This window comes from Rousettus aegyptiacus, unplaced genomic scaffold (assembly GCF_014176215.1).
Source record: "Rousettus aegyptiacus isolate mRouAeg1 unplaced genomic scaffold, mRouAeg1.p scaffold_m13_p_5, whole genome shotgun sequence".
Lineage (NCBI taxonomy): Eukaryota > Metazoa > Chordata > Mammalia > Chiroptera > Pteropodidae > Rousettus > Rousettus aegyptiacus.
Genome location: NW_023416308.1, coordinates 36134427 through 36147995, shown reverse-complemented (window position 1 = coordinate 36147995; position 13569 = coordinate 36134427). Strand labels below are relative to the sequence as shown.

The 13569-nt window shown below is 36.5% G+C and overlaps 1 protein-coding gene across 2 annotated transcripts in view; it reads right to left on the bottom strand.

Annotated features, from left to right (window-relative positions):
- ARHGEF12 (Rho guanine nucleotide exchange factor 12) overlaps nucleotides 1-13569 on the bottom strand; it is a 130451-nt gene that overhangs the window by 33803 nt on the left and 83079 nt on the right. For both annotated transcript variants that reach the window (XM_036221728.1, XM_036221729.1), the window contains 8 exons: nucleotides 13261-13359; nucleotides 5121-5163; nucleotides 4733-4838; nucleotides 4174-4311; nucleotides 3646-3678; nucleotides 3201-3315; nucleotides 2405-2510; nucleotides 905-1117 (listed from right to left, as the gene is read on the bottom strand). In XM_036221728.1, the coding sequence (XP_036077621.1) occupies nucleotides 905-1117; nucleotides 2405-2510; nucleotides 3201-3315; nucleotides 3646-3678; nucleotides 4174-4311; nucleotides 4733-4838; nucleotides 5121-5163; nucleotides 13261-13359 (853 nt within the window). The remainder of the gene's footprint in view (nucleotides 1-904; nucleotides 1118-2404; nucleotides 2511-3200; nucleotides 3316-3645; nucleotides 3679-4173; nucleotides 4312-4732; nucleotides 4839-5120; nucleotides 5164-13260; nucleotides 13360-13569) is intronic.

The window sequence follows — 13569 nt, the reverse complement described above, 5'->3', positions numbered from 1 at the left end:
CTACCATGCTTTTATTTCAGTGGGACATAGGAGCCATGAATTAATGTATGTACTTAATCCAACATCTTCAGAATTCTTTATTAGTGAGAATCTCCAGATTTTTCTCCAAATATCACCCCCCTACTTCTATCTAACATAGATAGCCATTCCCTTCTCCAAATAAAATCACCTATTCTCTCAGCTCACTTGCTTAAGAAACCCATTACAACAAGTATAAAGAAATATGGTAATAAGCTCTTTTCCTAATTATCTACGACTACCTCATCTCTTTATTTACTCTTTAAATCTCCTTGTCCTTTTCACTGAAGTCTCACTCTCAGGTAATAACCTTGGCTTTCACATAAACTCTGCACCTCACCTGTCTCCTTCTCAAAACTTTGTTCTATTGGTTATACAATTTCCTGTATCTTCAATTAACCTCTTCCTCACAACTGGTTTCCGCCTAGCATTTAAAAAATCCTCTCTGGTATCTCTCATTTTTAAAGTTTTTTTTTAGATCTCCCCACACATCTGTCCCTAACCACTGACTAGTCCCCTCAATACTCCCTTTATCTTTCATCTATTAGACTAGCACAATTTGAATTTGTGTGTATGTGTGTGACTATCTTCCCATGAGACTAAGCTGTAATGGGGCAAGAATCTATGTATAATTATTGTATGTATGCTCATATCTGCTGTGAAACTAACACATAACAAAAAGCTCAGTAAGTGTTTTTTGAATTAAAGAAAACTTAAAATTATCATTTGGAACAGATTTGTCACTAGTTATAGAATATTTAAATGTTAAAACTACATTTAAGTAGGATTCAGTCTTATTAAAATTAAAATAATTTGCCATTCTATCTCTTAGTGAGTGTGACTGTTTTAGAATCATGATACTTAGTTAAGTTGAACTACTGCTTACCCATATCATTCTCTTTCCCTCCTTCCTGGGACAGAGTGGCCCCTGTAGCCATAGAGGATACAGAAGTGGCTGGCAGGTATCCAGTGTCTGCTCCTTCACTTGCTAACCCACTCTGGCGCAACTTAGCAGAATCCTGAGGTTCAGGACCCACAGATGAGGGTGTGGATAAGTGCTTAGGGTGGCGCTGTTTTTGTAGTTCCATGGCTCTGCCAACTGAAAAAAAAGAAATAGTCAACAATTGGCGTTGCAAAACAACTGAAAAAATAGATGATATAAGGATCTAGAAAAATGTCTGAAACATATAAGACTGATGAAAAATACAAGATTAATGAGGAAGAAAGTGAAAGAAAGGATGAAAAATGAAAAGAAAAAAATGAGACAGAAAGGAGAGAGCATGGAGAGGAACGCAGAGGAGGGAATAAGATGGAGGGATGATAAGAAAAAAGAGGGAGATGGTGAAAGATGAGGGTAGAGAAAGGAGGTAGAGGAAGGTGAGTCACGGGAAAAGATGAGAAGAGCAATGGTAGGTAGTGAAAGAGGGAATGCTAAGAGACAAAGATATGAAGCTGTATTTATTTATAAGAATGAAGACGAAGCCTTTTATCTCTATGAGCTCTTAGAATCTCCTCACTTCTAACACTTCATCATTACAATATGCCTTACAGACAACCCAGACTAATTCCTATCCTGCTCATTATCTCTGTTCACATAAGTCACTATAAGAAACTAAAATCTCTTGGGTCATCATCTCCCACAGAACTGTACATCCTCACACATCACTAATCCTAAAAGTCATCTTTCCTTAAATTCAAAAATTCTTTTTGAGTATCCCTTGTGGTCAGCATCTGTGAAATGCTCCATTTCCTCAATCTCTTCTCTAAAAATTTCCTTCATCTTCTCAGTGTTTTTCAGCAAGGGTCCTAATGGCACTTGAGTGAGGATTCCTCATTGTGTAGGACATTCAGTATCACTGTATCACAACATCATCCCCATTCCAACCATACCAATATATTAAAATATGGTACTGAGTTATGGACTACAACATGACCTAGTTTCTCCCCATAGTATCACTGTCCCTATTTCTCCAGTGGGCTGATCTCTCTCCATTAAGCCTGAGGGTAGAAGAGATCAGAAAATAAAGCACAATAGGGAGGTGAAGAAATTGTAGAATTATGGAAATAGTGAATAATACGTGCATAAAGAGATTAAACAATGTATGGTGGAAAGATCCACACACACGTTTTTTTTAATTTAACAATCAGAACTTGATTGATAACTGATGGGATACTCTCTACTGCCATGAAAGATGTCTGTGACAATTATGTAGCCATATGGAGGAATTTAGTACAGAAATAACACTGAATAGAAGCAAGGCACATTGCAAGTTAAATGGAATCATGTCAAGAACACCCTTCTCTAGCAATTCATTCTAGCTAAATGAGCTTCTGATGAAAGGCCACATGGAATGGTAGGAATGAAGCATTTCAAACTTTAACATACTTGCACTATTGTCATGACGACTTGGCCTCCTTGGGGGTCCCAAGATACTGGGGAATCCTCTTCGCTTCCCTTTTTCTTCGCCTTCCCTATCTTTCTTCATACTTTGCTGGAGTTGAGGTATAATTGAAGAGATAAGAGATATTTAACGGGATATTTCTTTTGTTGCTTTCAAACACAGAAATATAATTCCAATGGTCATTTGAAATAAACTGGTTAAATGGAAATGAGACATACGCACACATCCACAGTACTCATTAGAAGTTGTCTGTGTACACAGGACTGTGCACACACAAACTTAAGATATCTTTTCAAACCCTTTAGAGCTAGTAATTTGGGGAAATAAAAAGGTGGTTTTATAACATTTACTGTGAGCTTGTTCTAAACAATTCATTTATCTATCCATTGAACAAATATTTACTAAGCTCATGATGTGCAAAGGCACTATGCTAAAAGTTGGGGATATAATGATGGAGATCCTTGCCCTCACAGAGCTTCACAATCCAACAAAAATTAAACAAAAACACAAATAATTACAAACTGTGATAGGTATCATAAAAGAAAAGGATAAGGCCATATACAGATGGGGATGGTACTCTTGCGTACATCATTATTTTCACTTTTTATATTGTCTAATAATTAGTTCATATCTCTGGATTTCTCCCTAGATTTTGAGTTTCTTGAGAACAGGGACCATAGCACTAATTTGATGAAAAAGTAAATATTAAGAAGAAAAGCACTGTAATCAAATGTGAAGAAGCACAGAGACTTAAATACACTGTTATTATTGCAGTCTTACTTTGATTTTTGGAAGGAATCCAATCCGACCCCGCTTGTGTTCCAAATTTCGAGGTTCTTTTACTTTTACTCCCAAATGTTTCATGTACATGAAAATAACATACAACATTGTCGAGCTGGAGGAGAAAGGATTAAGTGAAATAAAACTTCTGAAAAAGGAGAGTGAGTAGAATAAAGATAGAAAAAGACTTCTGAAACCTCAATGATGAATTCTTAGAATTCAGTCATCGAGTAAAAAATAAGGAATTATGTATTCATTGCAAACAGAAAAGGATTCTAATCAAGACACTGGAATATTAGTCAAATAAAATAATAGGCTACCAGAGGGAGAGAGTCTTTTTTTTTTTTTTTAAGTTAAAAGAAATAAAATGTAATTTAGGGCTAACAGGAGAAAAGATAGTTTCTTTTTTTCTTAATATTCTGTAGAAAAAAAACAGTTCTATTACCTCTTATCTTCTTCTACAGCCTGAGCAGTCATCCTAAAATAAAAACATTTAAAAATGATTAAAGTTCAATAAAAAGCATTGCTATTAAATCCAGATACCTGAAACAACAGAACAAAGCCAGATGCTTTGAGATCCATCCTAAATCTGTCACATGGAATAAAATTCCAAAAAAACCCTCTTATCTTAAAGGAACGACATGCTTTTCACACTCATGTCATCAACTATAAATGTTTTATAGTAAGAAATATTTCTAAAGCCTATGAATTGAAACCAGTGAAAGTCTTCAACCTGTTTTTGATCAGTTAGAAATTTTATAGCTAACTCATTTTACCAATAACCTAAAAAAGAAACTGGAAAACTTTAAAATGTTAGCAAAAATAAAAAATTTGCAGTTTTCAAGTATTATGACAAAATAAATAGTTCCATGGACAAAATCTGACACCCCGTCTAAATTTGTTCAGAGTGTACTTTCAGCATTATTAGCATCTCAGTAGAGAGAGCATTTCTACATATACTTCTGTTACTTACAACACTTCTTCAATTTTGGCAACAATCTGTTCTGCACATGCCCTTTCCTTCTCCAGAGTTACCCGATCCTTGTCTCGCTCTACATCAAGTTTAGTTAGTTCGCTTTCAGCCAAGGTCAGACCCATGCTCCGTTTCTGCCTGAAGGGAATAGAGAAATTTCTTGAGGTAGCCTCAGGAGAAAAATTATCTCCCTCTAGAGATGTTTCATCAGAGTTTCCGTAGCTATGAGTTTCTAACAACAGACAAAATGTCACGGTATTTTATTTCAGAGCCCATGTCACCTAGGATACCGAAGGAAAAAAATTCTATATGCAATCACTTGACAAAACATGTATCTTGAAGGAACACACTTAGCACAGACATAGTACTAAGCTCAAATCTTGAAATCATATGAAATGAGAACTATGAACTCTCAGTACCACTCCCACACTTTGACTCCAGATGTTCATTATGTTTTAATAACAGTGATAAAGACCATATGCTAAGCCAACGATTTAATGTGTAACTTTTTCCTACCTAAAAAGAAAATTAATCAGCTGTTATCTATTACTAAGCTTACCGAAAATCTTCCAAGTGTCTCTGAACTTCTGGGTGGACTCTCTCTTGCATAGTTTGAATATAGTGACGATGTAGATCCTCAGGAATAAGCTCAGGCCTTCTTTTTTCTGCAAAAAGAAAAGGAATTACTTGATCTAAAGGTATAGTCTGTGGATTATAACTGGAAAAATATCAGTGTTATTTGGTGCAAACTTATCTTGGAGTAAGACAAGAAATTCTTCAATTCATGTTTTTCATCTCAGAATTCAGATTTCATTTACCCTTAAATGTATTACAGACTCTGTTGTGATTCAGATGACCTACTAGTGACAAATAAAACCTTTTGAAATGAGCTGAGCTACATATCTAAAGAGATGTAATTCTCCAGGATACTGATGCTCCAAACTTACCTAGATCTATGGATATTTCATCAGGAACAGAAACTTTCAGGTGCTAAAACAAAAATGCAAACAAAAAATGAGACAGCACTAACGACTTTTTGAGATATATACAAGTACCTGTATAAAGTAAAGAGAACTTAGATACCAATACTTACAAGCGTATTCATGTCTAAGCTTATTTACTTAAAAAAGGAGAACAATGTTTTCTTGCTAATATGAATGACTCAACAGAAAACAGAAAGCCCAATTAAAAAAATGGGCAAAGTACCTGAACAGACATTTCTCCCAAGAAGGCGTACAAATGGCCAACAGACATATGAAAAGATGCTCAACTTCACTAGTTATTAGGGAAATACAAATCAAAATCATAATGAAATACCACCTCACAACTGTTAGAATGGCTATCATCAACAGGACAAATAATAATAACTGTTGGAGAGGTTGTGAGGGAAAAGGAGCCCTCATACACTGTTTGTGGGAATGTAAATTGGGACAGCCACTACATTAAATAGTATGGAGAATAGAATTCCCATATGATCCAGCAATCCCTCTTCTGGGTATTTATCTAAAAACCTGAAAAAATTTATCCATGAAGATATAAGCACCCTGATGTTAACAGCAGTATTATTCACAGTGACCAAGACACAGAAGCAACCAAAGTGTCCTACGATAGATGATTGGATAAAGAATATGTGGAATATATATACAATGGAATATTACTCAGCTAACAGAAAAGATGAAATATTACCATTTGTGACAACATGGATGGATCCTGAGATAATCTAATGCTAAGCAAAATAAATTAGACAGAAAAAGTCAAAAACCATACAATTTCACTTATATATGATATAAAACTGAAAGCGACAAACATGACAGAGACTCGTGGACATGGGCATTAGATTAGTGGTTACCAGAGGGAAGGGGGGTGTGGGGGAAGTAGGTACAGGTAAAGGGGTCAAATATTTGGTGACAGAAGGAAATTTAACTTTGGGTGGTGAACACACGATGCACTACATATATATATATCATATCATTAAATTGTATGCTTGAAACTTATTTGATTTTACTAACCAATATATTTTTCAATTATACTGGCATACAACAGTATATTCGTTTAGGTATACAATATAATGATGAAACATCTATATAACTCATAAAGTGATCATCCCAAAAGATCTAGTACTCAAGATACCGGTACATAATTATACTATTACCAACTATATTCCTTATGCTACACTTTATATCTCCATGACTATTTTTTAATTATCAATTTGTACTGCTTAATCTCTACCCCGTTTTTCACCGACCTCCCCAACCCTCTCCCTTCTGGTAACCCTCTGGTTTTAATGTCATTGTGGTTTTTTTAATGTTTATTTTTTTCCACATGTACATGAAATCACATGAGATTTGTCTTTCTCTATCTGACTCCACTCAGCATAATATCCTCTAGGTCCGTCATTCTTTATCCTTATTGTTTCCTTTTCAATAACTTATTTATGGTGACATTGGTTAATGAAATCCAATAAGTTTCATATGTACACTTTAACAATAAGGCATATATATATTTACACTGTGCGTTCATCTCCCATAGTTAGATTTCTCTCTGTCACCACATATTTGACCCCTTTTTACTGCGTCTACCTATCCCCTCCCCTCTGGTAACCACTAGTCTATTGTCCATGTCCATGAGTCTCTGTTTGTCCTGTTCATTTGTTGCTTTTAGGTTTATATCCCACATATAAGTGATATGACATTTTCAACATTTTCTGTCTCATTTCACTTAGCATTATTATCTCGTGGTCTATCCATGTTGTCACAAATGGCAGCATTTCATTTCTTCTTAATCTCTGAGTAATATTCCATTGTTTATATACACCAAATCTTCTTTATTTTAGGATACTTCGGTTGCTTCCATGTCCCGGCCACTGTGAATAATGCTTCTATGAACATCAGTGTGCAAATATCCTTTCGGATATGGGTTTTCAAGTCTTTGGGGTAAATATCCAGTAGAGGAATTGCTGGATCATATGGTGGATCAATCCTCAGTTTTTTGAGGAAGCTCCATACTGTTTTTCATAGTGGCTGTACCAATTTGAGTCCCACCAGCAGAGTATGAGGGTTCATTTTTCTCCACATCCTCTCTAACATGTATTACTTGTCCTGCTGATGATAGCTATTCTAACAGGTGTGAGATGGTATCTCACTGTGGTTTTGATTTGCATTCCCCTAACAGCTAGTGATATTGAGCATCTTTTCATATATTTATTGGTCATTTGTATGTCCTCTAGGGAGAAGTGTCTGTTCAGGGTCTCTGCCTATTTTTTTTTTATTGGATCGTTTGGTTTTTTGGTGGTTGTTATTGAGTTGAGTTTTTTGTATATTTTGGATATTAGGCCCTTATCAGAGGCCTCGATTGCAAATATATTTTCCCATTTGGATGGTTCTCTCTTTTCCTTGTTGATACTTCCTTTTGCTGAGCAGAAGCTTTTTAGTTTGATGTAATCCCATTCATTTATTTTAGCTTTTACTTCCCTTGCTTTTGAGGTCAAATTCATAAAATCCTCTTTAAATCCAAGGTCCTTGAGTTTCATTCCTATGTTTTCTTCTATGCATTTTATTCTTTCAGGTCTTTAATCCATTTTAGTTAATTTTGGTGTGTGGTGATAAACAACAGTCTGTCTAGTTTCATTCTTTTGCAGGTGGCTTTCCAGTTTTTCCAGTACTATTTAATGAAGAAGGTTTCCTTTCTCCACTGTATATTTTTGGCTTTTTTTTTTGTTGAAAATTATTTGCCCATATGAATATGGGTTTACTTCTGGACACTCGATTCTGTTACACTGGTTCACGTGTCTGTTTTTCTGCCAATACCAAGCTGTTGTGATTATTGTCGCTTTGTAGTATAATTTGAAATTGGGCAGAGTGATGACTCCAGCCTCGTTCTCTTTGCTCAGGAAGACTTTGGCAATTCGGACTATGTGCTTCCATACAAATCTGATGATTTTTTGTTCTATTTTTTTAAAAAATGCCAATGGGATTTTCATGGAGATTGCATTAAATCTGTATAATGCTTTAGGTAATATAGTCATTTGAACTATGTTGACTTCCAATCCAAGAATACGGAATATCTGTTCATTTTTTTTGAATCTTCTTCAATTTCTTTTAATAGGATCTTATACTTTTCATTTTATAGGTCCTTCATATGTTTCATTAAATTGATTCCTAGGTATTTTGTTCTCTTTGTTGCAACTGCAAAAGGAATTATTTTTCCCACTTCTTTTTCTGACATCTCATTTTTAGAGTATGAGAACACTATGGGTTTTTGAATGTTGATTTTGTACCTAGAGACGTTATTGTATTTGCTTCTTGTTTCTAGTAGTGTTCTTGTGGAGTCTTTAGGGTTTTCTATATAGGGAATCATGTCATCCGCAAATAGTGACAGTTTGACTTCTGTTTCGTATTTGAATGTCTTTTATATCTTTCTCTTGTCTGAATGCACCTCCGATGTTATATTGAATAACAGTGGTGACAGTGGACAGCCTTGCCTTATATTCCTGATCTTAGAAGGAAGGTTTTTAGTTTTTCACCATTAAGTATAATGTTGGCTGAAGGTTTGTCATATATGGCCTTTATTATGTTAAGGTACTTTCCTTCTATACTGATTTTTTAGTGTTTTGATCATCATAAGTGGATACTGTATTTTGTTGAAGGCTTTTTCTGTATCAGTTGATATGATTATGTGATTCTTATTTTTTAATTTGTTTATGTGGTGTATGACATTAATCGATTTGCATCCCTGTACCTCTAGGATGAAGCCCACTTGACCGTGGTGTATAATCTTTTTAATATGTTGCTGTATTCAGTTTGCTAGTATCTTATTTAGGAATTTTGCATCTGTGCCCATGAGAGATTTTAGACTGTAGTTCTCTGTTTTTGGGTTACCCTTACCAGAAGGTCTTGATTTCTCCTTTACATCTAAAGGAGAACTTACCTGGATATATTATTCTAGGCTGGTCGTCCTTTCACTTAATCGTTTAAAGATTTGATTCCATTCCTTTCTGGCTTGTACAGTTTGCGCTGAGAAGTCCGAGGATAATCTAATGGGTTTTCCTTTATAAGTTACCTGGTTGCCCTGAGAATTCTGTCTTTGTCGTTGATTTTTGATAATTTTAATACAATGTGTCTTGGTGAAGACTTTTTTGGGTTGAAGTAATTGGGTGTTCTAGTGACTTCTTGAATTCCAAGCTCTTGCTCATTCCTTAGATTTGGGAAATTCTCATCAACTATTTGTCTGAAAATGCTTTCTAGTCCTTACTCCTTTTCCTCATCTTCGAGAATTTCCATTATTCTTATGTTTTCTCTCCTGATGGTATCAGCTAGTTCTTGTATTTTTCTTTCATTGTCTTTTATTCTTCGGTTTCTCTCTTCTTCCTTCTGATTTATTTCTAGATTTCTGTCTTCGATATCACTGATCCTTTCCTCCATCCGGTTGACTCTATTTCCCAAGCTTGCTATTTCATTTTTCAACTCTTCCAGTGTGTGTGTGTGTGTGTGTGTGTGTGTGTGTGTGTGTGTTATCTTTAGAAGTTCTATTTGGTTCTTTTTGAGGGTTTCAATCTCCTTGCTCTGCTCATCCAATTTTTTTCAATTCCTGAAATTGTTGATGTGACTTGTTTCGGAACTCAGTTTTTTCAGAAGTACCATCCTGAATTCTCTGTCATTTAAGTTGTATATTTCTATGTCTGCAAGCTTATTTTGTGGAGATATTTCTCTTTCTTTATGAGATGCCTTGTCACCTTGGTTGTTCACGGTGTTTAATGGTGTCTGGGCATTAATGGAAATGAATCCTGCTTTTTTTTCCAGAAAGTAGTTCTATTATATAAAGGTCTCTCTTTAGCCTGCTGCAAAGAAGGCACTTGTCCTTTGGTTTCCAGTAGGTGGCGTCTAAGCCTCTCTGATCCCTGCTTTATATAAAGCCTTAATAATCCTTTTATATAATGCCTTTATTTTCTTGTAAATATTTAATCACACTCGCTACCCTCAGCCTCATTCCCTGTCAATGTTAGCAACAGTTTTGATAGCGTTTGCTGAGATTCCCCTGGGGTTCCGTGATATTCAGTCTCAGGCCCTCTGGGTTGTCAAATAGGGCCTGTGGCTCAGTCTTGGTTTTGCAACCATGGGCAGTAAAAATCAACTGTTGTTTCTCTGCTGTCCCTGATTCTCTGCTTTCTGCCTTGATGATTGGTCCTTGCTGCCAGCCACAAGGAGCTCACAGCTCCCCCAGGCAGGACTGTTTAGGGAAGTCGCCACACTTTCTACCCTCCCCACTGTTTTACAGGGAGATTGGGCTGCGAGTGCAGCTTCTTTTTTTCTCCCAATCCACTGCCAGACACCCAAGATTCTGACCCGTGTTAGCTCTTTAGCACAGATCCCACTCTCAAACATGCCGGTGTGCAGTTTGGGTGTTTTTTGTTCAGCTTATTGTTTCAAGGGGAGAGATGTGGGGATGGCTATCACTCTGCATATTTCTCCAAAAAAGAAAACCTCTTTATTCATATTTTTGATACATGTTTTTTCTTCTTCTTAAAGAAGTTCTTCCAATATTTTCTATAATACTGGCTGGTGGTGATGAACTCTTTTAGCTTTTTCTTGTCTGGGAAGCTCTTTCTCTATCCTTTAGTCCTAAATACTAGATTTGCTGGGTAGTGTAATTTAGTTCTGGGATTTCATCACTTTGAATATTTTGTACCAAGCCCTTCTGGCCTGCAAAGTTTCTGTTGAGATACTGGATGACAGTCTTATTTTGGGAGCTCCTTTATAGATAACTAATTGCTTTACTCTTGCTGCTTTTAACATTATCTCTTTGAATTTACCCTTTGGCATTTTAATTATGATGTGTCTTGGTGTAGGCCTCTTTGGGTTCATCTTGTTTGAGGCTTTCTTAACTTCTTGGGGTTGTTTGTCTATATCCTTCACCAGGTTAGGGGAGTTTTCAGTCATTATTTCTTAAAATAGGCTCTCAATTCCTTGCTCTCTCTTCTTCTGGTACCCCTATGATGTGAATGTTGTTATGCTTAATGTTGTCCCAGAGGTTCCTTAAACTATCTTCATTTATTTGTATTCTTCATTTTTTTGTATTGCTGTTCTGATGGGGTGTTCTCTGCTACCCCATCCTCTATACTGGTGATTATATCATCTGCTTCATCCAATTTGTCAAATCTCTCTAATGTACTCTTCGTCTCAGTTATTGTATTCTTTATTTCTGACTGGTTCCCTTTTATGTTTTCCATCTCCATTTTTATGTTTCCAATTTCTGTTAAAGTTCTCACTGACTTCATCTACTCTTTCCCTAAGTTCATTGAACATCCTTACAACCATGTTTTGAACTCTGCATCTGATAGATTGCTTGTCTTCATTTTGGTGAACTCTTTTTCTGGAGCTTGTTTCGTACTTTCATGTGGGACATGCGCCTTTGTCTCTCCATTTTGGCTGCCTCTCTGTGCCTGTTTCTATGTATTAGGTAGTGCTCCTAAGTCTCTTGGTCTTAGTAGAATGACTTTATGCAGCAGGTGTCCTATGAGCCCAGTGGTATGGTCCTGGGAGGGGTCCAGCTGCAGGATGAGTTCAGCACAGCCTGTTCCCTGCCTGGGACCACGTGGCAAGAGTCATTAAATAGTTCACAGGTAGCTGCCATCAGTGCTGGGCTTATAGGTGCCTTGAGAGATCAAGCTAGAAACCTAGGCCAGTTACCTCTAGTATGGGGCTTGGTGCTGCTCAGCAAGAGGTAAAGAAATGCCAAGGCCAGATGCTGCTTCTTTGGGTTTTGTAAGCCTTTGACGTATTTTAGGAAACTGCAAAGCAAGAGCCAATATAGACCATTTGTATAAATAAAACAATGGAAGCGGTTTGGGTGGGCCCATAAATTGGGATAGGTAGAGTCTCAAGGAATTACCTGGGCGGATCAATCTGTGTTATCTGGATTGATGTAGACTCAGATATGGTGACACCTGCACTCATCAGCTGGGAAGGAGGTGGGCTCAACAGAGGAACACTGGATACTTCCTGCACTTCTGTCTGGGAGAAAGTTGCCTTTCCAGCCCTTGCCCTGAAGCATGATGACTCAGTACCTCCCTGTCTGTCCCTGGTGCTCCTCGAGTAGCTGCCCCCACGTTGAAACTCAGAGAGAGTGAGTCTTTCAATGTGTAAGTCCAGGCATGGGCCCTTTTAGAGGAATGCCTGAAACTCTTGCAGCCTACTGTCTCACTCAGCCATAATCTCTGCTAGTTTTCACAGTCAAAGGTTGTGGTGACTTCTCTTCCTGGCACTGGAACCCTGGTCTGCAAAGCTCAGCATGGGGCTAGGACCCCTCACTCTTATGGTGGGAAAGGGGGCTTTGCATAAAGATAATCCTCTTGATTCTCGATGGCTACATGTGGTTGTGAGACCAGGCTATTTTGTGCCTCCACCCTTCCTAACGATTTTAGGTGACCTTTCATTTTTGTCCTTAGCTATAGGGCTTCTGTTTAGCCAAATCTCGGGTAACAATGAATGCCAGTTGCTCTGTATTTTCATTTTAATTTTAGTGTGTCCCAATAATTTCAATTAAAAAAAATAAAATAAAAATATGAAAGGACTAGGGAATGCAGTATGATTATCCAAGAAGTACTAAGGGCTAATAACTCTTATTACCCTATAGCAAGGCTAATAATAAAACTTAGTTTAAAACACCTTAAGATTTCTCTGGGCAAAATAAAACATCATCATTTATGTGAATAAGATATTTTTCTACCCCTGTTTAGTTAAACATGTACCTCCAAACTTCAAAAGAGGCCAATCAGAGTTCAATTATGCAAGTATTGTCCTTTGGATCCTAATATATAAATGTGTATCATTTGTGTTCCCTCATCCTGATTATACACATGTATAAACCCAAATATACATACATATCCCTTAAAACCTACTGTGAGAATTCATATGCTTACAACTAATTCAGAAATAATAAAAAATAATGGTCAAGAAAAATCAATACTTGAGATATATAATATAGATGTCACAAAGCACAATAAAGCCCAAAATCACAAGAGGGAAGATTGGAAGGATGCCAATAATGCAATGTACTAGCACAAAGATTTTAATTAACTTGGTAACTTACTGCAGATCGCTCCAAGAAGAACTGATGAAACTCAAGGAAGATGCGACGAGTCTCCTTGGAATTGGTCTGTTTATAAAGGTCTGAATAGAGATAACAGAGCTGTAGTAGAGAAAAAATTGAAAAAAAAAAAGTGAGAAATCTTGAAAAATGTAATGTTAGATTCTCATAGAGTAGGAATGTTTGGAACAGGTAGGTCACTATAAACAATGCAGTTATTACAATAAAACAAAATCTTTAAAAAACAAATTACTAACATTTTAAGTATCTTTCATATCTATCCTTATGTTTAAAAAAACTGAAAGAAGTCTG